Source organism: Aquarana catesbeiana, linkage group LG03, assembly GCF_042186555.1.
Source record: "Aquarana catesbeiana isolate 2022-GZ linkage group LG03, ASM4218655v1, whole genome shotgun sequence".
Classification (NCBI taxonomy): Eukaryota; Metazoa; Chordata; class Amphibia; order Anura; family Ranidae; genus Aquarana; species Aquarana catesbeiana.
Genome location: NC_133326.1, coordinates 195,511,256 through 195,536,570, shown reverse-complemented (window position 1 = coordinate 195,536,570; position 25,315 = coordinate 195,511,256). Strand labels below are relative to the sequence as shown.

At 39.7% G+C, this 25,315-nt stretch overlaps 1 protein-coding gene across 7 annotated transcripts in view; it reads right to left on the bottom strand.

The window, feature by feature from the left end:
- Window positions 1-25,315, bottom strand: part of KIF21A (kinesin family member 21A) — a 279,203-nt gene that overhangs the window by 55,550 nt on the left and 198,338 nt on the right. For 5 of the 7 annotated variants that reach the window (XM_073619687.1, XM_073619690.1, XM_073619692.1 and 2 more), the window contains 3 exons: window positions 20,583-20,684; window positions 16,468-16,633; window positions 1,311-1,331 (listed from right to left, as the gene is read on the bottom strand). In XM_073619687.1, the coding sequence (XP_073475788.1) occupies window positions 1,311-1,331; window positions 16,468-16,633; window positions 20,583-20,684 (289 nt within the window). The remainder of the gene's footprint in view (window positions 1-1,310; window positions 1,332-16,467; window positions 16,634-20,582; window positions 20,685-25,315) is intronic. The other 2 variants (XM_073619688.1, XM_073619691.1) reach the window with 1 other exon arrangement.

The window sequence follows — 25,315 nt, the reverse complement described above, 5'->3', positions numbered from 1 at the left end:
CTATCCCCCTTGAGTCTATCATGAGTTCTGCTGCCAGACTCATCCACCTTACCAGCTGCTCAGTGACTATCACCCCTCTCTGCCTATCCCTCCACTGGTGTCCGATGATCCAAGAAATAAAGTTCAAAATATTAATGGTAGCTTACAAAGCCATCTACATCTCTGCCCCCAGGTACATCACCAATCTCATCTCAAAATATAAACCAAACTGTCCACTTCACTATACCCACGACCTCCTGCACTCCAGCTTCCTCTCCACCTACACCCATGCGCTCGTCTAGGACTTCTACACAGCCTCTCCCATCCTCTGGAACTCCCTACTCCAACCTGTACGACCATCTCCTACTCTGCCTTTAAGCGATCCCTGAAATTCATGCCTTCAAGTAAGCCTATCCTAGCCCCTTGCCAGCAACTGAATTTTACTTTCTCGATCAACTCATCACCACACAGCTACTACCTTCTGCATCTTATCCCTTTCGATTGCAAGCTCTCACTAGCTGTGCAACCCTAACGATCTTGTCCTTAATTTTATTGCAACTGCATTCTCTTGCCTTTTTTTGTAAAGTGACGCTTAAACGGTTCCCGCTATATAAATCCTGTATAATTATAGATTAAAAAAAAAAAAAAAAAAAAAAAAAAAAAAAAAAAAAAGGACCAAAGGAGGATCTGCACAAAACAATTCAGAAAAAAATGTGCATAGATCTGGGTTCTTCGTGACCAACTTCAGTTAAGTTTATAAATTAAAATAGGAATATAAAGTCTGTCCAATACTTATGCCATAAAAAGGGAAACATCAAAATCACAGTTTTAAAAAATTATGCTTACCTTGAAAAGAAATGTGAGGGGCTTTGTCCCTCTCATCCAAAAATTAAAACCAATTGGTTGCAACTACTGCAACTACTATATACTGAGAGCATTGCTCAGAGTAAACATTGATATATTATGTGAGTATTACAGCTGTTAAGATGTTTGATGTGGCTTCTAAGTAAGCTGGAGGAATTAATAATGGAATAGGTGACCTGACAACTTTTAATGTTACGGTGCTGAATACTCTAAGGCTGGAAAGTTAATGGTGTGTCAAGCCTTACAGATGTACAGAGGCAATATTATCAGCATTCAGCTGTTAATATCTTGTTTAATGTATGAGCAGGGATGAGGTTGGGGATGTGTTGATGTGGAGATGTTCTCAAAGGAGGACATGCAAAGTAAGCATATTCTCAGAAGGTCTGCGTGGTCTTCTGGTTAGTGCTTATGGATAATTAGTCAGTCATGCATTTGCACAACAAAGAAAGTGCTTAAAACATACTTACCCATCTGAATGCTATCTAGGTCTGTGTAAGTTAAAAGCAAGGAAACAAAAACCAACACCAAAATCAAAACAGAGCCAACTGCCAAGGGAAACAATCTCCATTGCTATCAAGAAATTTTACTGGAAATCACATGAAAGGAGTAAAGCAGCTCAAACCATTGGGGTGTAAGCAATAGTAAACAAAACTACATTTCGGGCTTATTTACACATACATATGTTTGGGGGAAAAAAAAAAAAAGATGTTTAAAACGTCACTAAAAATGTAAAGTATCACAGTGTGTATACATTTTTTGTTACACTCTCCCTTTGTGTCTGTTCTATCAATGCTGTGAGCATTTAGTAGAGTTCTGCTTTATACAACAGGCTACGCTGCAACACAGTATATCGGTGTCAAAGTATAAACAGCACAGAATAGTATTGGGACTGTGGACGGATAGCTATATGTAGGCCTCATGGAATAAATGAATGCATGCCCAAAAGCTTGACGCGTTTAAACACACCTAAATGCATTTGTAACGTGTGGATTTAGGCACATTTTAAGCTGCTTTTTCCTCCTCTGTGTGCATGAGGCCTTAAAAAAAAGGAAAATTTATTACTAGAAGAAAAAAAAAAACAAAGTGAATGCTTCAATCACAAGATTATATTAAAGCGTTTGTTACCGCAACACTTCATATTCCTGATATGTGCCTACTGTACCATGTACTTGTATGAAAAAGTATCCTGTTCTCCTTTATGTAAAATTCCTGGTGTTCCTACCAGTCCCCTCTGCTTTCCTATTAAAAACTGACCACACACAGTGGTCAGTTCTCTAGCTATGCTGAGAACTCAGTGTGCTCTCCTCCAATGATCAGACTTGTCCTGACATGCCCCTGCTGCACAGCCATTCACCCCCCCCCCCCCCCCCCAGCTCTTTTGCAGCTGAGAACAGAGGGCTTATGATCACTTTATAAAAAAAAAAGAAGGTATTTATAATGTATTTTGATATCTATACAAAAATATTTTCCCTTTCATTTCTATTTTTAACTGAATGGGTTGTTTTACAAGGTGATCGTTTACAATCACTTTAAGACATGGCTCTTGACAGTAAGCCTTCCTTTACAAAGTTAGTCTGGCTGAAAAAATAAATAAATAAATATATATATATATATAGATATATATATATATATATATATATCTCTATCTATATATATATATATATATATATCTCTATCTATCTATATATCTCTATCTATCTATATATCTCTATCTATCTATATATCTCTATCTATCTATATATCTCTATCTATCTATATATCTCTATCTATCTATCTATATATATCTCTATATCTATATATATCTCTATCTATATATCTCTATCTAGCTATATATCTCTATCTATCTATCTATCTAGCTATATATCTCTATCTATCTATCTATCTAGCTATATATCTCTATCTATCTATCTAGCTATATATCTCTATCTAGCTATCTAGCTATATATCTCTATCTAGCTATATATCTCTATCTAGCTATATATCTCTATCTAGCTATATATCTCTATCTAGCTATATATCTCTATCTAGCTATATATCTCTATCTAGCTATATATCTCTATCTAGCTATATATCTCTATCCATCTATCTACAGTATCTATCCATCTATCTACAGTATCTATCTATCTACAGTATCTATCTATCTACAGTATCTATCTATCTACAGTATCTATCTATCTACAGTATCTATCTATCTACAGTATCTATATATATATATATATATATATCTCTATATATATCTATATATCTATATATCTCTATCTATCTAGCTATATATCTCTATCTATCTATCTATATATCTCTATCTAGCTATATATCTCTATCTATCTAGCTATATATCTCTATCTATCTATCTAGCTATATATCTCTATCTAGCTATATATCTCTATCTAGCTATATATCTCTATCTAGCTATCTATCTCTATCTAGCTATCTATCCATCTATCTACAGTATCTATCCATCTATCTACAGTATCTATCCATCTATCTACAGTATCTATCCATCTATCTACAGTATCTATCCATCTATCTACAGCATCTATCCATCTATCTACAGTATCTATCTATCTACAGTATCTATCTATCTATATATATATCTATAGATATAGAGATATATATATATATATATATATATATATATATATATATATATATATATATATATATATATATATATATATATCTATATATCTATATATCTCTATCTATCTAGCTATATATCTCTATCTAGCTATATATCTCTATCTATCTAGCTATATATCTCTATCTATCTAGCTATATATCTCTATCTAGCTATATATCTCTATCTAGCTATATATCTCTATCTAGCTATATATCTCTATCTATCTAGCTATATATCTCTATCTATCTAGCTATATATCTCTATCTAGCTATATATCTCTATCTAGCTATATATCTCTAGCTATCTATCTATCTATCTACAGTATCTATCTACAGTATCTATCTATCTATCTACAGTATCTATCTATAGTATCTATCTATCTATCTACAGTATCTATCTATCTACAGTATCTATCTATCTACAGTATCTATCTATCTACAGTATCTATCTATCTATCTTAGCAGAGATTCTAGAGAATAAAGTGGCGGTTGCTGCAATATTATGTCACATTGTATTTGTGCAGCAGTCTTTCAAATGCAATTTTTGGGGGGAAAAATAGACTTTAATGAATTTTAAAAAACTAGAGACAGTAAAGTAAAAAAAATGTGATTGTCATTTTATCCAGAATTGTGCAGCTCTAATACAGGTTGATCAAACCCCCCCCCCCCCCCCCTTTAATCTCCTCTTCTCAAGAGAATACATTTATAGCTGAGCTCCTCTCTGCACTTTTCCTAGTTCCCCAATATCTTTTTTGGGATCCGGTGCCCAAAACTGAACTGCATATTCCAAATGAGGTCTTACTAACTTGTACAGGGGCAAATTATGCATCTCTCTCTGGAATCTATACCTCTCTTAATACAAGAAAGGACTTTGCTCGCTTTGGAAACAGCAGCTTGGCATCGCATGCTATTATTAATCTTATGATCCACCAGAACACCCAGATCCTTCTCTACCATCAATTCCTCTAGTTGTACTTCCCCTAGTATGTATGATGCATGCATATTCTTAGCCTCGAAGTGCATAACTTTACATTTGTCAACATTAAACCTCATTTGCCACATAGTTGCCCAATAGTTGCCCAATTAAAAAGTGCATTGAGGGTGGCTTGTAAGTTGGAGACATCCTGTAAGGATGGTATTCCACTGCATAGCTCGGTGTTCTCTGCAAACACTGAAATGGCACTTTTAATTCTAGAACCTATATCATTTATAAGTATATTAAAAAGTAAGGGTCTCAACACTGAACATTGGGGTACACCACTAACAACCCAAAACCCTTCAGAGAATGGATCATTAACCATTACAGTCTTTTAGCCCGTTTTCTATCCATTTACAAATGGATTTTTCCAGGTCTGTAGGTTTTTCCTTACACATTAGCAGTGTGCGGGGAACTGTGTCAAACGCTTTTGCAAAATGCAAGCATACTTTGTCCTTTGTGAACTCTATTAATTCGCAAACTAAAGAAAATTAATATACAGTAAGCGGCGCTAACAGTGACACTATAATGTGGTAAAGTGACCATGCGTTTGACCAATAGAAAAATGTATATTATAATGTAAAAGTCCATAAATAGATGAACACCGTGAATGATGTGCAGATTTCTTAAAGTATCCACCAAGTCACACATGTCAGTGAATCCTCTCCCTTCAGATTCAAAACTCACCGGATAAACATGCCTCACACTCTCGTGTTTTGGCAAATAAGTGTGATAAACCTTATACTCGGGTTTAAACGAGAAATCCAATTTCCATCCGTGTATGTGCCATTTTAATCCACATGTAAATGAAAAATGCACTGATAGTGTAATAACGTAAAACCAGATTTAATATTCACTGTGTGCACTTCAAACATTACACTCACATAAAATCTCTTTAAAACGAGCAAACTTCACAGCAACATCATATCACAATCCTCCTGTGCAAACGCCCAACACCAGATGCAGTAATGATCACGGCGGACCCGAGGTGTGCGGATAAAGTTCTCACCCCCACTCGCTAATCCTCGCTACTCGGGCTTGGATCCTCCGCTCTCAGACTCAAACCAGCGCGTCCTCCGTCACACGCTGTTACAGATGGATGCCGTACAGCCACGCCCCGACATGTTTCGTCATACCTGACTTACTCATGGGATTGGCTGTACGGTACGGCTCCTCCTCCTCTTATACCCCCTCACGTCAGTCCCGGCTAAAGGATACGTAACTATCAGTTCCGCTCACCAGGTGTCCCCGCAGCCACAATACATCCCGTATTGAGACGATCACCATCAACAGGAGAGGCAAATACATCTGAACATGCATTTCTAAACATTCCATCAATATCGCCACATCCCATTATCAGTGATATGCGCCGGAAATCATCAAATCAATTAAAATTAGATAATAAAGTTTACAAATGGTAAAATACATATATCTCACATGTAAATTAATAAAATACATATATCTCACATGTAAATCAATCAATAGCAATCCAATCAAGAACCGATTAATCCAGTTACTCTCAATAATTTTTTATATATATATATATATATATATATATATATATATATATATATATAATTGTTAGAGCTATTAGACGGAATATGTATATACATATACAGTCCACTATGGCACTGATCTTCTGCAGCATATTTATTGTCCCACACCAAAATTAATAATATATGTGGGGCCCCCTAGGTGTGAGGCATATGGTTGCATCATTATAAACCTAGTATTTATAAGCATGAATTTTACAGACAACATAAATAACCCATGGGTATAAGGGAACAGTGCAGTGCGATGAATCTGTATGTGAAAACACCTCATATAGTACGTCTCCCACTAAGTGTCCACAACATCAGAACTCAACATACTACTACAACACCCAAGATGAAAGTAGAATAGAATGAATTATTCCACATTTTCAGAAACATGAATTATTAAACTAAAGAATTTGAACTCAAAAATTGTTTATAAAGCAATTCAGGTCCACCTCAATATTGAGGCCCCTAGGCGAGAGACATTTTAAACGGAATATGCATAGGGTCTCCCTCTGTGAGAGATCCCTGACCCTATTCGACCCCCTCCATGATGGATGCACGCAATCTATCCCACAAAATTGTACTAAGGAGGGGTCCTGATTATGTTTCTCTTTAAAATGTAGCGACACGCTATGATGTTTAAATCCATTTTTTATATTTGTAAGATGTTCAGCTATGCGGATCTTTAATAATCTTTTAGTTCTCCCCACGTACAATAATCCGCATGGGCACCATAATAGGTACACAACATGCGAAGAATTGCAGGTAATAAACTCTTTTATCTCAAATGATTCCTGATCCGCATTAGTAACCCTTGACATACCTCTATTCAAGACTCTTACAGTCTTGCAGCATGCACATCTTCTGCATGGATAAAATCCTTATAAATCAATGCTCAGAGTATGTTGGCCCGGAGGATCCAAGATTTTTTTTAACCACCCGGTCCCCAAAGTTGGGAGCTCGCCTATAAACAAAATTGGGTAGTGTGGGTAAAATTTCTCCTAATTGTCTGTCTCTACTCAGAATGTGCCAGTGTTTTTTGAAAATGGATTCCACATCCCTATATTGAAAGTGAAAGCCAGTAATAAACCTCATTTGATGTTGATCAGTACCCACAGATGGTTGCTTATTCCCGAAATATTGGTCTCTAGACATATTAGCTATCTCCTGTATGGTTTTATCCAGCATCTGTTCTTGATAGCCTTTTTGTATAAATTTATCTTTCAAGACTTTAGCCTGCATGTGATAATCCACCAGCTCAGTGCAATTCCGTCGCACTCTCAATATTTGTCCCTTAGGTATATTTTGGATCCAGGTAGGGTGATGTCCACTACTAATGGTCAAGTAGCTGTTGCGATCCGTTGGCTTGAAAAAGTGGGAAGTATCCCCTCAGGATGGTCTCAATGATCAGATGTATATGGATGAATGGTTCGAATTTTTTAACAAAGTAAGACGGGAGTTACAAACTCTCGTTTTAAAGGGAAAACAGATTAAACTTAGTAAAATTAAAGAGAAAATCACTGTTTTACAAAGCAAGTTAGAACCGATTAAAGAATCCAGTCAGATTAAGGAATTTAATGCCAATATGAAAAAGAAGTTAGAAAAAATAGATCGAGAAACCCAAAAGAAAAAAGTAAAAAAATACAATAGAGACTCCAATGATTTTAAAACTAATAAAGTTTATTTATGGCAAAGTTTTAATACTGAGTGCTGAGGCCAGCAGTGGAAATAAAGAACAAGTGACAACTAGGACTACCTCATACCAGGACCAAAAGAAAAATGTGATAAATAAGGGTCCAAGTAATAGAGGTGAACCAGCGGTCCCTAATTACACTCGTAATGTCAATACCCCATTAAATAGGGAAAATCATTATGGTGAACAATACCATTCACCAGGTCCATCAAGACCAACAAATGGGGGATACCCAAATTATTATAATTACCAATCACCCCACCCACTCCAACAGAGGAGGGGGGGTGGTAGACCGGATGATTACCCCCAACGGGATTATCAACAATGGCACCATTACCCTCCCCCTATGCCTGAATCTAACAACCATTTGCCGTTGCACAATAGATATCAGCCTTTAGCTGGGGAAGAATATAGGGCAAATTACCAACAGGAGCCTTTTTTAGGACAACGCGGGAGGAGGGGAAGGGGTGGGGGAACACCGAGGAGGAATATGTACCCAGTAAATCGCAAGGGGGGAGACAGAAATGGACCACCACAGTACCCAAGCAGAGACATTATACCCTTCCAAAGAGAAGAAGGGGATGTAGGGCAGGGAGACACAGACAACCCAAGAAAAAGAATGAGGGACATTTAGATACAGGGATATACAACCTTAGTGATGCTGAATTGAACGAAAAAGAATTAAACATACTGCAGTCTGGCTTGAAATGTGCACCAAGAAAGAGGATGAACAAATTTGAAATATACATAGGCACGCATAAATTTATTAGAACTTTAAACATGAAAAAATACTTCCTGAGCCACCCTGTGGAATCAGGGATTAGAGCTAATAGAGTGGTGAACAGAATAGATAGCGGATTGAAAAATAAATAGATTTTCAACCCTCAGTTATCTAATAACCATTTTATTGAGGTATTTAAACATTTGGTCTTGAGAGATATTGAAGAACTCCCCATAAAAAATAGGGTGAACCCAGGATACATTAGAGACGGATTGAAGTCCCTGGAGGATAAGAAAAATATAATTATGCGACCAGCGGATAAGGGGGGTGGGGTAGTCCTTATGAACAAGACTTTTTATCATAACCAGCTCATGGGGATAGGATTACATATAAAAGACTAGGATCCGACCCAACAGAAATGTATAAGTCACAATTGAATGCGTTGGTTGAATGGGGTCATCACATCAATGCATTAAATATTAAAGAAAAACGCTATCTCGTGCCGTCCCAGTGATCTACACGCTACTGAAAATTCATAAGAATACACAGGTACCACCAGCACGACCAATCGTGAACGGGATCGGGTCAATAACTGCAAGATTAGGCGAGTATTTGGATAGATTTCTTCAGCCCAGTGTCAAAATGACGAGGGCCTATCTGAAGGACACATCAGATCTTCTGCAGCACTTGAAAATGGTGGTGATTGACCCTGACGTAGAAACATATTTGGTGACTGCTGATGTATCCTCACTGTATACTATTATACAGCATGAGGATGCTCTATTGGCGCTAAATTGGGCGCTGAGTAGGAGGGATGATATCCCCCACATGCAGAAACAGTTTTTGGGACATGTTCTGGACTTTTGCATGTCCCATAATTATTTTTGGTACCATGGATTTTTCTTTTCACAGCAGGTTGGCATGGCTATGGGAGCAAAATTTGCTCCCAGCCTCGCCAACCTGTTTATGGCAGAGTGGGAGGATAGACGGGTGTTCAGTATATGGAGGCCCCAATTGAAATTTTACCATCGTTTTATAGACGATCTCATGTTCATATGGGAAGGATCAAGGGAGTCGGTGGTTGAGTTTTTGAACAACAACCCCAATAACATCAGATTAGAGTATCAGATTAGTGACACCACTGTCAACTTTCTTGATGTAACTATTGAAAAGAAATTGAATGGGCTGAGCACCAAAATATATTTCAAGCCAACGGATCGCAACAGCTCCTTGACAATTAGTAGTTGACATCACCCTACCTGGATCCAAAATATACCTAAGGGACAAATATTGAGAGTGCGACGGAATTGCACTGAGCTGGTGGATTATCACATGCAGGCTAAAGTCTTGAAAGATAAATTTATACAAAAAGGCTATCAAGAACAGATGCTGGATAAAACCATACAGGAGATAGCTAATATGTCTAGAGACCAATGTTTCAGAATAAGCAACCATCAGTGGGTACTGATCAACATCAAATAAGGTTTATTACTGGCTTTCACTTTCAATATAGGGATGTGGAATCCATTTTCAAAAAACACTGGCACATTCTGAGTAGAGACAGACAATTAGGAGAAATTTTACCCACACTACCCAAATTTGTTTATAGGCGCGCTCCCAATTTTGGGGACCAGGTGGTTTAAAAAAATCTTGGATCCTCTGGGCCAACATACTCTGAGCATTGATTTAAAAGGATGTTATCCATGCAGAAGATGTGCATGCTGCAAGACTGTAAGAGTCTTGAATAGAGGTATGTCAAGGGTTACTAATGCGGATCAGGAATCATTTGAGATAAAAGAGTTTATTACCTGCAATTCTTCGCATTTTGTGTACCTATTATGGTGCCCATGCGGATTATTGTACGTGAGGAGAACTAAAAGATTATTAAAGATCCGCATAGCTGAACATCTTACAAATATAAAAAATGGATTTAAACATCATAGCGTGTCACTACATTTTAAAGAGAAACATAATCAGGACCCCTCCTTAGTACAATTTTGTGGGATAGATTGCGTGCATCCATCATGGAGGGGGTCGAATAGGGTCAGGGATCTCTCACAGAGGGAGACCCTATGGATATTCCGTTTAAAATGTCTCTCGCCTAGGGGCCTCAATATTGAGGTGGACCTAAATTGCTTTATAAACAATTTTTGAGTTCAAATTCTTTAGTTTAATAATTCATATGTCTCTGAAAATGTGGAATAATTCATTCTATTCTACTTTCATCTTGGGTGTTGTAGTAGTATGTTGAGTTCTGATGTTGTGGACACTTAGTGGGAGACGTACTATATGAGGTGTTTTCACATACAGATTCATCGCTCTGCACTGTTCCCTTATACCCATGGGTTATTTATGTTGTCTGTAAAATTCATGCTTATAAATACTAGGTTTAAAATGATGCAACCATATGCCTCACACCTAGGGGGCCCCACATATATTATTAATTTTGGTGTGGGACAATAAATATGCTGCAGAAGATCAGTGCCATAGTGGACTGTATATGTATATACATATTCTGTCTAATAGCTCTAACAATTATATATAAAAAATGATTGAGAGTAACTGGATTAATCGGTTCTTGATTGGATTGCTATTGATTGATTTACATGTAAGATATATGTATTTTATTAATTTACATGTGAGATATATGTATTTTACCATTTGTAAACTTTATTATCTAATTTTAATTGATTTGATGATTTCCGGCGCATATCACTGATAATGGGATGTGGCGATATTGATGGAATGTTTAGAAATGCATGTTCAGATGTATTTGCCTCTCCTGTTGATGGTGATCGTCTCAATACGGGATGTATTGTGGCTGCGGGGACACCTGGTGAGCGTAACTGATAGTTACGTATCCTTTAGCCGGGACTGACGTGAGGGGTATAAGGAGGAGGAGGAGCCGTACCGTACAGCCAATCCCATGAGTAAGTCAGGTATGACGAAACATGTCGGGGCGTGGCTGCACGGCATCCATCTGTAACAGCATGCGACGGAGGATGCGCTGGTTTGAGTCTGAGAGCAGGGGATCCAAGCCCGAGTAGCGAGGATTAGCGTGTGGTGGTGAGAATTTTATCCGCACACCTCGGGTCCGCCGTGATCATTACTGCATCTGGTGTTGGGCGTTTGCACAGGAGGATTGTGATACGATGTTGCTTTAAACCCGAGTATAAGGTTTATCACGCTTATTTGTCAAAACACGAGAGTGTGAGGCATGTTTATCAGGTGAGTTTTGAATCTGAAGGGAGAGGAATCACTGACACGTGTGACTTGGTGGATACTTTAAGAAATCTGCACATCATTCACGGTGTTCATCTATTTATGGACTTTTACATTATAATATTAATTTTTCTGACACAGGGTGGTTTTTTGTGATATATTTACTTTGGTTGTATGACATTACAACATATATTGGTCAAACACATGGTCACTTTACCACATTATAGTGTCACTGTTAGCGCCGCTTATATTAATTTTCTTTAGTTTGCGAATTAATAGAGTTCACATTATTTATTTATTTTAAAGTGGCAGCTTTGGAGGTTATACACTTTTTATATACACTTTGATACACACACATTCTTGAGCGCAGTGGTGGGAACTCAAGGTGGGTGCGATTTAATACTGGATTACCATTTGTTATACTTTGTCCTTTGTCTAAGGTTTTATTTACCTCCTCATAAAAACAAATCAGATTTGCCTGACAACTTCTGTCTTTCTTTCATGAATCCATGCTGTCTGTTACTTAAAATATTTTTTTTCTAGCAAGAACTTATGTGGTCTTTTATTAAAATCTCCAGTATCTTCCTAACCATAGAAGTTAAACAGGTCAATAGTTACTTAGTAAAGACTTTCATCCGTTTTTAAATATAGGCACCACATTGGAATAGTACCACTGGATTGGCATAAGGCCAGTCATTAACCACTTCAGCCCCGGAAGAATTTTCCCCCTTCCTGACCAGAGCACTTTTTCGATACTGCACTGCGTGGCTTTTACTGACAATTGCGCGGTCATGCGACATTGCACCCAAACAAAATTGACATCCTTTTTTTTCCCACGAATAGAGCTTTCTTTTGGTGGTATTTGATCACCTCTGTGGTTTTTATTTTTTATTAAAAAAAAAGAAAAATCGCAATAGCGTAAATTGATTGGTTTGCGCCACTGCACGTTTTTTATTTTTTGCGCTATAAACAAAAAAAGAGCGACAATTTTGAAAAAAAACAAACCACACACTATTTTGTACTTTTTGCTATAATAAATATCCTCTTTTTTTTTTTTTTTTTTTTTAAAAAGCGAATTTTTTCTCAGTTTAGGCCAATATAAAAAAAAAATCACAATAAGCGTATATTTATTGGTTTGAGCAAAAGTTATAGCGTCTACAAAACAGGGGATAGCTTAATGGCATTCTTATTATTTTTTTTTTTTTTTTAATTAGTAATGGCGGCGATCTTTATCGTGACTGCGACATTGCGGCGGACACATCGGACACTTTTGACATTATTTTGAGACCAGTGACATTTATACAGCGATCGGTGCTATAAAAATGCACCGATTACTGTGTAAATTACACTGGCAGGGAAGGGGTTAAACACTAGGGGGCGATCAAGGGGTTAAGTGTGTCCTAGGTGATCCACTCAGTGATTCTAACTGTGGTAGGAGTGGGCTCACTACAACTTGTCAGAGATCACTGCTCCCGATGACAGGGAGCAGTAGATCCCTGTAATGTTGCTAGGCAGAACAGGGAAATGCCTCGTTTACATCTCCCCACTCTGTCGCTCCATGTCACGATCGCGGGCCCTCGGAGAACAGAGAGTCCACGGGACCCGCGGTTACAGAGTACGCAGCGCGCGCGCCCACTAAGCCGCATTTTAAAGGGGATGTACAGCTACACCCATTTGCGCAGCCATGCCATTGTGCCAACGTACATCGTCGTGCGCTGGTCGACAAGCGGTTAAAGAGTCCGTAAAAATTGGAAACATTGGCTTGGAAATGACGGAGCTCAATTCTTTTAGGATCCATGGGTGTAAGCCATTTGGTCCAGTTGCTTAAAGCGGGGGTCCACCCACACCGCCAAAAAAAAAAAAAATATTAAAAGCCAGCAGCTACAAATACTGCAGCTGCTGACTTTTAATACATGGCCACTTACCTGTCCCAGGGTCCAGCGATGTCGGCAGACGACGCCGAGAACCTGCTCGGTTCTCGGCAGCTGCCGCCACCATCCTAGGTGAGGGAATCAGGAAGTGAAGCGTTGCGGCTTCACTTCCCGGTTCCCTACTGCGCATGCGCGAGTCGCGCTGCGCGTCCCAAGTGGTCCCCGCTCTCTCCTGGGAGCTGTGTGTTTCCCAGGAGATAGCGCGGTGGGGACGGGAAGAGGCGTAGACTCCCATGGGAGTCTATGCCGGAAGTGGGTGCAAATACCTGTCTTAGACAGGTATCTGCACCCCCCTCCCCCCCTGAAAGGTGCCAAATGTGACACCGGAGGGGGGGAGGGTTCCGAAAAGCGGAAGTTCCATTTTTGTGTGGAACTCCGCTTTAATTCACCTTATTCTGTCTAAATATTTCTGGACCATATCAATTTTGAGCCATAGTGGATCATTTGGGGCTGTGTCAATACCATCCCCCATTATGTACATGAGCTCCCCCATGCTCCTATGTATACACACAGCTAAAGAAGGTAATTAATAATTTTGCCTTCTCTTTCTCTCCACTCACCCAATCTAGATTTCCTAAAGGGCCTACATGCTCAGACCTGACCTTTTTACTATTAATATATCTGAATAATTTTTGGAGGGTTTGTCCTTTGTCCTTTACATTTCTAATCTTTTACCTTGGCACGTGATCTAATCCACCTGCCTTACCCACCATATCTCTGCACAGAGCTTTGAGAGGGGTGTCACTGATAACATGTGCAAGTTATCATGTGGGCTGTGAAAGCCTGGTCTCGGCTTGTGTATTCCATGCTTAGGGAACAATGTCAATGCCTAAACTGCAGATAACATTATTGTAGGAAGTGCATGAGGAGGAAATAAAAATACTGCTCCATAGAATTTTTTTTCATTATTCATACTTGCCTATTATTAATTTAGAATGTTAAGGATCCATGCACACTGAGCTTAAAAAAATTCAGCTTCTAAAGTTTTAGGTTTTCCCCTTAGAAGAAGCGCAATGTTTTCCATGCGTCCACGCACATTTGGATGTTTAGGGGCATATATTAAGCTCAGGCTTTATAGGCAGAAAAAAAAACCCTTTTGGTCTGAGTTTTTGAGCAGAGTTTTCATGCAAAAAAAACAATAAACGCTCCTAAACTCCTGTACAAAATGCTGTATATGAGCATTTTTTTCCCTGTCTAAAGAACTGGCTTTTTTTAAGCCCAGTGTGCATGGACCCTTAAGAAGCAACGAGTTGGTTTAGGAAAAACATGCAAACAAATTATGATGGAAAATCATATTGCAGAATTCAGGATTATCACTTTAGTTTAAATTAATTAGAAGGGATGCTCCTTTCATGTGATCTCTGAAGGACAAGTGCACTTTTGTGATCAACATATAATGTTATGCCATAAAATTATGATATTCATGCAGTATTCAACTTCAGTTTAGTGTAAGAAAGCATGTGTATATCAGGAATAATGGTGGAGAAAATAAGGCATCCCAAGCACACTTTAGATGAGAACATCCCATTTGACTTCTGGCAGCCATGCACATCTAAAGAGACACTGGGATACATTATTAATGTTACTCCTGACACAGAGAGCCTAGGGCTCCTAAAGACATCAGAGGCTTTAGTTTTAGATAAACAAAAGCAAATTTTACTGCTGGACATTTAACAACTGCATTCAAATAACAGAAAAAGAGAACGAAGTGGTAAAAGGTTATTTTCAAATTGGCTTTTTTTTTTTTAAAGTGCATTTATCCTTTAAACGGTAGAGAATAGATGCTGTAATGTAATATATACTGAAACAACATAATTAACCATTCACTGATAAAGTGAGAATGCGCTAAATGTTTTTCCTCACTTCTTACATATCATAAGAATTTGCACAACTTTTATTTCAACAAAACCTCACAAAAATTCCTTGCAGCAAGGCCTTCAAGACATTATTCAGTACCCACAAAATTATATCTTAGAAATAGAATCCTGGTTGAAATCATGAGCATAACATCACAGAGCCGCTCCCCAGGTGCGGGCAAGATCACAATTAAGTCGGGATCCGCTCACATGCCTGGACCGGCAACCGGCTCAGCCTCTTAGTGAGCCTCTGAGAGCATGAGCCAGCCGCTCCCGGCACCCCAGTAAGCGCGGGGGGTGGCAGAGCAGAGAGCCGGTGACTGCCCGTCCCGTCAACACAGAGCGATTGGTGGTGTTAGAGCTGTCGGGGGACCAATGCTGCATCCACCTACGTAAGTATGATTGAAAAATAAAAAACAATCCCATACTTCTCTTAAATTCTTCTCTAATGGATACGTTTCACCTCACACATGTACTTTATCTTCACTCTACAGCAGGGGTCTCAAACTGGCGGCCCTCCAGCTGTTGCAAAACTACAAGTCCCATCATGCCTCTGCCTGTGGGAGTCATGCTTGTAACTGTCAGCCTTGCAAGGCCTCATGGGACTTGTAGTTTTAAAACAGCTGGAGGGCCGCCAGTTTGAGACCCCTGCTCTACAGATATTGACCTACTTCTCAAAAAAGCAATGCAAAATTAAATTCTGGAAGGCCAATCATGTCTGTAAACAACTATTGTGCAAATAGGATATGGATGGCTGAAAAATAACAGTCACAATGCGTACACACGCACGCATACAGAATTATATAAATATAACACCTATATGTGTGTATCAGAGGAAGCTGAAATAATACTCAAAGTTCAACACCCCCCCCCCCCCCCCCAAAAAAAATGTTACTGGTTTACATACATTTGGAAAAAATTATGAGTGAGGCAAAGTAAAGCTTCTCCCTAATAAAGTTATCTACAGCATTTATTCAGGAGATAAGCTCACAATATATATTTCATTTAAACCAGACGTGCATAAATGCAAACATGCAGTAAAAGCAAACACTACATTCAAGATACAACCTTGTAGTGCATGGCCCAAAAGAGCATCGAGTTCTGGGTTCAGTTCAGCTTTTTCTTTTAACATGTGGAACAGAAGCTGGTTTTGAGTAGCACTGGTGATTTCAGTTTGTTTCAAACGCCCTTCCAGAACTTTGATTTGTGCTTCTCTCTGGGCTGCTTGAAGACTCTGTGTGCAAAGCAGTGAGAATAAACATTAAACCAAGAACTGGTTATATAGGATTATATATAGTGATTACATAAGGTTATTGCATTATGCAATAAAAAAAAATAAAAAAAACATAAGGGGGAAAATAAACACAAATATAAATGCATTAATAATTAGAACCATTAAGTTACATTTACACTTGGACTCCTTTAACTTTTACTTTGCTCACTAGAATTTGAAGTCTAAGAACCTATTGGCACCTCTGCACTTTGTGTTTGCTGAACTGTACAGTTTTACACCAACACATATTTGATGTATTGATGAAAAACTCATTTGCTCCATTTACCTGTGCCTTCCAGAAATCACATTTTTCATGAAAATGCTTGTAAAACATTTTTAATTATGCTCTATAAACATGTTAAAATGTATGGAAAAGAGAATAACCCTGGCATCCTGGTAACCAAATATTGAGAAAGTATCCAAAATGAGTCAAACACCCTGTAAGCCACTGAAAAGAGTGCCGAACAATGTACATAAAACATATATTCTAAGTGTAGAAGTGTAAGTAGGTTTTGGGTTCTACCCAATTATCTTCGTACTTAAAGTGGTTCTAGAGGCAGAACGTTTTTTTACCTTAATGAAATCTATGTATTAAGGTAAAAAAACTCTGGCTTTCACACTGGGATTGCAGGTGAGACTTTTTTCAGGCGCTTTACAGGCCTCCAGTGTGAAAGGGGTCAAACTAGGGCTGGGAGATTTTGTTAAAAATCTGCGATTTTCCTAAAAAAAAACCCAAACTCGATTCACGATTTGAATCTTTTTTTTTTTTTTTGTGAACACCGCGCCGGTCCCGAGGACTAGGCCAAAGCTGCGGCCTCTCCTAAAAACTCCTGCCTGCAGCTCCTCGGGACCGGTGAAAAAAATAAAAAAAATTTTAAACAAATCTATTTGCTTAAATTTTGAATCGATTGGATCTCTCAACTCGATTCAAGATTTAAATCGATTTTTTCCCCAGCCCTAGGTCAAACATAGTAAGACCCCCCCTAGGTACGCCGACACTCACCCCTCCACGGTGACGCACCCCCCCCCCCCCCCAGCCTGGCAGATCACGGAGATCTGTGCAGGGAGAAGCTGCAGGTGGAGGGAAGAAAAGGAGAGATGCCGATCAGAGCGGCCATGGATCGGGGGTGCGGGGGCAGTTGGGGTGCGATCTGACTGGCAGGGGGACACAACTGGACCCCTCCCAAGCCCCATGCAGCACCTGAAGCCAGCAGGAGTGGAAGAGGAGGGATGCCAGCTAATGATCGTAGCTGCGGGGAGCCGGTTTGCTGGGGGGGTAGGACCGGGTGGAGGTAATTAGTGCTGGGGGGGGGTGAAGGGGGTAGGAGAGGAGAGTAGGGGGCAGTTTTAGATGAAAGGGTGGAGCGGGGGTGGAGAGGGAGGGGACAGGGAGGTGGCAGCGTAGGTGGGGGGGCGGTCACATTAGGGGTTAATAACTCTGATCAGCGGATTACAACCCGCTGATCAGAGTTATAGAATTGCTCAGCAGAGTCTGCTGAACAATTCTGATATAAGCTTATGGTCATTGAAGTGACCATAAGCATATAGGGGAGGGAGAAATGAGATCCGTACGGCATACTGACCTGGCCACCTGCAGGCACTTCTGTATTCTGTATGTCTGTACGGCGTACGGACCTGGCAGTGAAAGGGTTAAACTAGCAAAAAGCCAAAAATGATACAGATAAGGCATAACAAGGCCTTATTTCACTGTTATTCTGGTGGCCAGGACTTAAGCCACAGTGCCCTGCGCAGAAGAAAAGCTAAAAAGTCAAAGCCTGGCTAGTATCCAGTGCCACATTGCACTAAGTTCAATTCGATGATCATCTGGTCTATGCAAATCGATAAGTGTCTAAACTAAAAGCGGCCAGGTTCTTGCTTAGATATTTAGATCAGCCAGTCAAGACTGTGAAATGAATGTAAAGATGAGCATGTGCGGAAGGGCAGAAAGCCCACCAAGGAGTAGATCACTCCAGAAACTGCTATCTTCTTGTCTGCAAGGTCCTTAAAAGGATGGCGTGTCTCCTCTAAAAGAATGGTCAGAGCTTTTCTGTAATGCGAGACACAGATGGGTCAATCACAGGAGGACCACCTCTTGACAAAATCCACTGCAAAAGAATACCAGGACCATAAACTGCTTAAGGGTGAGAAATTGTTTATGTGGGTGTTCCCAATATTTGGCACCAAATAACGGATGATGAGAAAACGCCTTAGGTCAAAGTTTAGGCCAATGAGCACCGAGCCCAGATACCATATTAGAGGACTGAATCTTTTGATTTTAAAGTGGAATGAACAGATTCAATTAGAATATAACCTACTACTATCTGTTTATGTGAGAAAGCCGACTGAAATTCAGCTTTCTGGCTCTTCTCCACTAGGGAAGGGAGAGACACGGCATCAGACATTGAATCCTGTGGAGGATCCCTGACAGAATCAGAAATGTTTAAAGTATCTGCATCAAAATCCACTGGGGAGGTGGGTGGTGTGCATTTAAGCCTTTGCAATCAAGGGGAGCAAAAAGTTTCACTAAATTAGTCAAAGAAGAAGGAAGAAACATTTGCTCTTAAGCAGGAAGAGCAATGAGCACCGTGCATAAGTTTGTGCAATTGCAGCCTGTGTGCTTCAGTGTGCGCAACTGCAGCCTCATTATGTGTCAATGTGTGTTACGTCCAGCCCCAGTATGTGCGTGTCAGCGTGTGTGAATTGCAACCCCAATGTCCATGTGTGTGACAGCAGTCCCATTGTGTCTCAGTTTATCTGACTTAGTGAAACCAATGGAAAACAGTGAAAGCTAATTTTTACTTTCAATAGCATGACATGTTCATCCCAACTATACTATAAGTTTTGAAAACAATAAAAATACTATACAAATCAAAGATACTGCTAATACTTAAAAAAAAAAAAAAAAAAAAAAAAAGAAGAACTCTTGGGGACCTACATGACTATTGAAAATCTGTATCTTGAGCCTCAGCTGCAATCAAATATTTAAAGTGGCTGTAAACCTCAGACATGAACACTGAACAATGCATATCCCTCTATAGTGTTCACTTGTCTCATTTAGGAGTACTAAACAGTAATTTTTGTCTGCGGCTTTGTTTCTCCGTTATCTGCACGAATCACTTCTGACAACTTTTCCTGACACCAAATGAAAAAAGGTGACAGGGGAGAGAGCTCCAGCTGATTGACAGCTTCAGCTCTGTTCCTGTGTGTTGTGTAAAGAGGGGTGTGCCCCTTCCCTCCAATCAGCACTCAGAGTGAATGAGTTAATGAGCTCTGCAGAGTGCAACTTCAGCTAGAGTAAAGAAGAGATGTCTGGATGGCCGCACTCCAATAAAAATCACCTTTATTTGAATCCAAGCGTGTAAAAAACGACAGTCCATACAGCAAGCGAGGGAATAAGATACAGCAGGCAATACAGTTAACGCATTTCACGCCATTCTTGGTGCTTAATCATAGCTGCATTGCTTTGCAGCTATGATTAAGCACCAAGAATGGTGTGAAACCTATTAGCTGTATTGCCTGCTATACCTTTTACCCTTACTTGCTGTATGGACTCCAGAGTTTCTGCTACATGCAGGGCCAGCACCCTTTGCTTGTGCAGTGGAGGTGGAACTGTAAGGGTGAATACCTTGAGCGGTGTACTACTTTGCTTTGTAACTTCAGCTACCTGCATCCTTTTTTTCTGACAGCTCGGACAAGCTTTATGAATTCTGCACTTTGAATGTAGAGAAGCGAAGACTGCAGATAAGCAGGTATAACATAGGTAGGAGGATTTGTTTCATCTCTACATATCGCCTAAGGATAGTCACGTTACCAGGTATATGGTAGGTTTTACAACCACTTTAATGGTCTAACAAAAGTTTCCTGAGTAAGATAGGCATTTCCTACACAACTTTAAAAAAAAAAAACTTACCTTACCAACAGCCATGGAAAGGAAGTGGCCAAGCAAATACCGTGCCTCAGTTAAAGTGCAAGAGCTAATGACGGCTGTGACATCAAGTGTTTCTCTTTCTTCCTAGACAACAAAAAGCATTTAATACATTCAGCAACAATTTCAAGTCATTTAGGTGGTGTTCGAACAATAAAAATGAATGAAAACCCTCTGCACATCTATGATTACAAGTGGAACATAAACCTATAGTTTTGTCCAAAGAATTATGTTAACTTACCCTTTCACCCCGGCATGTTTCATCCCCCTCATTACCAGGGCATTTTTCAGTGCTGTAATACCTTGACTGACTCTTTAAAAAAGGACAAAAGACTGAATTTTTGAAAAGGAAAAAAAAAAAAAAAAAAAAAAAAAACCTAGCTTTCCCTTACTACCTGCTATTAAAAATATTGGAATAAAACTGCCAGGACAGTACAAACACCCCCAAAAATTACCCTTTCTTTGGAAAGTGGATATTCCAAGGTCATCAAATTTTTTGCCAAAATATTTTTCAAATGAAGAAACATGCTGGTATTAAGGTGTTTCAAAATAAGTGACGGTGCACTAGGCCTTTAACCACTACCATACCGGGCCTATTCTGGCACTTCTCTCCTGCATGTAAAAATCATCATTTTTTTGCTAGAAAATTACTCAGAATCCCCAAACATTATATATGTTTTTTTAGCAGACACCCTGGGGAATAAAATGGCGGTCATTGCAACTTTTTATCTCGCACGGTATTTGCGCAATAATTTTTCAAACGCCTTTTTAAAAAAAAAAAACAAAAAAAAAAAAACGGTTTTATTATTTTTATTTGTACACTTTTTTTTTACATTTTTATTTTTTTGATCACTTTTATTTCTATTACAAGGAATGTAAACATCCCTTGTAATAGGAATCTATGTGACAGGTCCTCTTTATGGAGAGATGCGGGGTCAGTAAGACCCCGCATCTCTCCTCCAGGCTAGAAAGCATGAGATTGGTGAAAAAAAATTCACCGATCTCATGCTGACAGCCGCGATCGCGGCATTGTTGACATCCGGGAACCTGGGCGTGACGTCATAACATCGCACCCGGGCCTCCGACGGTCATAGAGATGACTGGTGACCATCTGGTCACTAGAAATCTCTATCGTAGTCATCCGGCGCCGGCCGATTCTTTCTCCGTGCCCCCGATGGCCCGGGAGAGAGCCCAGAGAAGCACCGGATGGCGGCGGGGGGGGGAGTCCATTATTTGTGGAAGAAAGCTCCCTGGAGGATGAATTGGATGGTGTTCAATGGCTAGATGACATGGATAATTGATAAATGCTCACCGTCACCCCCTCTATCTCCTCATTGGCTCACTGGCTGCGATTGACAGGGGGGGGGAGCGTCCCCTGGGAGCAGAGGTTCACCTGCACATCACTGCATTGCGATGGGGCTCAGGTAAGTATTAGGGGGGCTGCTGCACAGAGAAGGTTTTTTACCTTCATGCATAAAAAGCATAAAGGTAAAAAACCTTGAGCCTTTACAAACACTTTAAGTGGTTGAATATAGTGTTGTTTTTTAAAGCTTTTTAAATTATATATGAAGGCAGTCTTTATTGTCTGACATACATTTGCTTTTCTGAGGAGAAACCATTGTCCATGGATAAATCAGAATCCCCCCCAAAATCTTTACCACAATTAATACAGTACAACCCCTCAATCATTGGTGATCGCTGGCACTATAAATCCCCTCAAAAACAATCCCACAATATTGGTGGTCAGTAGCCCTTTAACCCTCTCCCCCCATTACCCCAACGACCACCAACAACCATTTAAAAACACTCCTAGCTCATTGCAACCTGGAAGGTAAAAAAAAAAAAAAACTTGAGCCTTTACAAAGTGGTTGAATATACTGTTATTTAAAGCTTTTTAATTCTATATGAAGGCAGCCTTGATTGTCTGATATAGATTCTGAAGAAAAGCCATTGTTCAGAATAGTCAAACTATGTGTGCCTCAGGCACCCAGCTGCCATGTTGCGGAAGTGAGTTCCCAAGGGTCTTGTAGTGTCTCCATGTTAAAATAGGCCAGGACACACTCAGCATGTCCTCACAAATGCTGCCTCAGCAACAACTACAGGTTTCCTGACAGTTACGTTAGCAATCAACAGTAGGGGTGAATCATAAAAACAGAGATGAGGGACCTGAGTACTGTAATGTATTTCATAAAAAGGATTTTACGATAAAGTCTAATATACCATTAATACACATTGAGACAGGCTGACTTCGGCGGAAATCCGCTTTAAGAACCTTACGTAAGGTGCTTGAGGTAAATGTAACCGTATTAGTGCACTTGCAAGAAAAACAATTAAGTAGCGTCCATGATACTTTTTTTTATTTGCACGAACATCCTAATTTTCAGGACAAGCTTTTGGGGTGCACCACCTTCTTTAGGGTCCAAGCAGTACTAATAAACAGATTTTTAACAGTAGGTCTCTGAAGTAAAAATATACAAACAATGGTAATAAACTTGGATAGTTAGTGAAATAATAAAAGCAGAGAGCTATGAATTGGGAGGGTGGAAGAGTCACAGAGGTGAGAGTGGTCATAAAACTTGAATAGTGATTTAGAGGTTCACAGTTTATTTTCTTTTTTGTCAAAATAGAATTCTCATTCTTAGTTGAAACATTTTCCTTTCCTGAATATTTTTTAAAAGTTCCCTTTAAGAACTAAAACATTCAGGTCCTTCATAACATGGTCTAGTTGTGAAAAATGATGTCCCATAGGTGTGCAGAAATCATTTTCATAAGTTCTTTAAATGGTGCATCTGTGTAAATTCATTCTTTTTTGTAATTTTTGCCCTGTTTCACCGAGATCTTTTGGATGCATTTTTTGCATTGGATGAGGCACACAACATTACTGGAGGTACAGTTGAATGATCTCGTAATAGTGAAGGTTCTTTTTTGCACGTGTGACACTCTTTAAAGGATTGCTTTGGCTGCAGAGTTTGCAGTTACCGTATTTTTCGGTGTAAAAGATGACCTTTTACACTAAAAAAAAAAAAAAATTTTAAAGAAGAGACAAAAAGCGGGGGTTGTCTTATACGCCGGGTATAAAATGCAGCCCCCTGTATGTCAGCCCGCCGGATGTGCGGTAATACTGTATGTAGCTTCAGCTGCATACAGTATACACCGCTGAGCCAATCCCGGCGAGTGATGTATTCTATTAATGAATAGAGAGCCTGCTCAGATTGGAGTAACAACCTCTGCCAATCTGAGCAGGCTACATACAGTAGCCTGCTTGGATTGGCTTTGAGAGTCAGAGAGGCGCGAGCTGATGATGTTACAGCCTCTGTCAATATGAGAAGGCTTTGTATTCATTAGTAGAATAAATCGCTCGCCGTGATTGGCTCAGCGCGGTTTGGCTCCAGCAAGAAGAAGGAAATATGAAGCCTCGGAACTGGGGGTTGTCTTATACAGTGAGTATAGGCAAAAACTGTAGATAAACAGTAACATTAGGGGGTTGTCTTATACACCGGAAAATACGGTATTTTGTGGCAAGGCTTAGTTCCTTTATTTGCGACTTCATAATCAGAATGAAGTTTCCTGCTGTTTAATTTATGCCTGAGGCTGGGTGGTTGCTAAAAGATTAACGTTTCCCAGCACACTTGCCAACTAGCCTGCACATTTGCAATGCCCAAGTCAAAGCTTCTCTGTATACTGTGGTCCTAACTCTATATTTCTGATCGTCGTACATTTACAAATGTGGGAGAAACTAAAACCTCTGTTTTTAAAAACTTTTAACTAATTGTTAGACAGGGTCAATTTAAGTTTTTTTGCAGGCTAGCTGGTAAGTGTACTGGGAAAATTTTGTCGGTTTGCGATGTGCATTGCCCTCCCCATGCGTACCTTACTGCAAAGGCTAATTATAAATTGGGGTTGTTACTATCTTTTTGTATAGCTTGTTCCCTGGATTTGCCTTGGGGACACATTGGATGCCTTCAGCTGCCATTGTGCTCTAGCTTGGCATCCAATGTATTCCAGTGGCTTTAACCACTTGCTTACTGGACACTTAAACCCTTCCTGCCCAGGCCAATTTTTCGCTTTCAGCGCTGTCACTCTTTGAATGTCAATTGCGCGGTCATGCAACACTGTACCCAAATTAAATTGTTATAATTTTTTTCCCACAAATAGACCTTTTTTTAGTGGTAGTGCAGCAGGTCGGCTCTCCTGTGCGAATCGACGTACTTGTATGTCGGTCCAAGCAAGGAGGATAGCGGGCGCCGCGGGAGCGTGCCCATGGGTCCCGTGGACTCTATGTCCGCCAGTGAGGAGAGGCAGAACGGGGAACTGCCTATGGAAACAAGGCGATAACTTGTTCTGCCTGATGACATGTTAGAGATCTTCTGTTCCCAGTCATCGGGAACAGTGATCTCTCATGTCCCAGTGAGCCCATCCCCCCTACAGTTAGAACACACTTAACCCCTTGATCGCCCCCAGTGTTAAACCCTTTCCTGCCAGTGTCATTTTTACATTGATCAGTGCATTTTTTTTTAGCACTGATCAATGTAATAATGTCACTGGTCCCCAAAACGTGTCTGGGGTCAGATTTGTCCGCCGCAATGTCGTAGTCCCGCTAAAAGTCGCAGATCGCCGCCATTACCAGTAAAAACAATAAAAAATAAATAAAAGTCTCTAAATCTATCCTGTAGTTTGTAGACACGATAACTTTTGTGCAAACCAATCAAGATATGCCT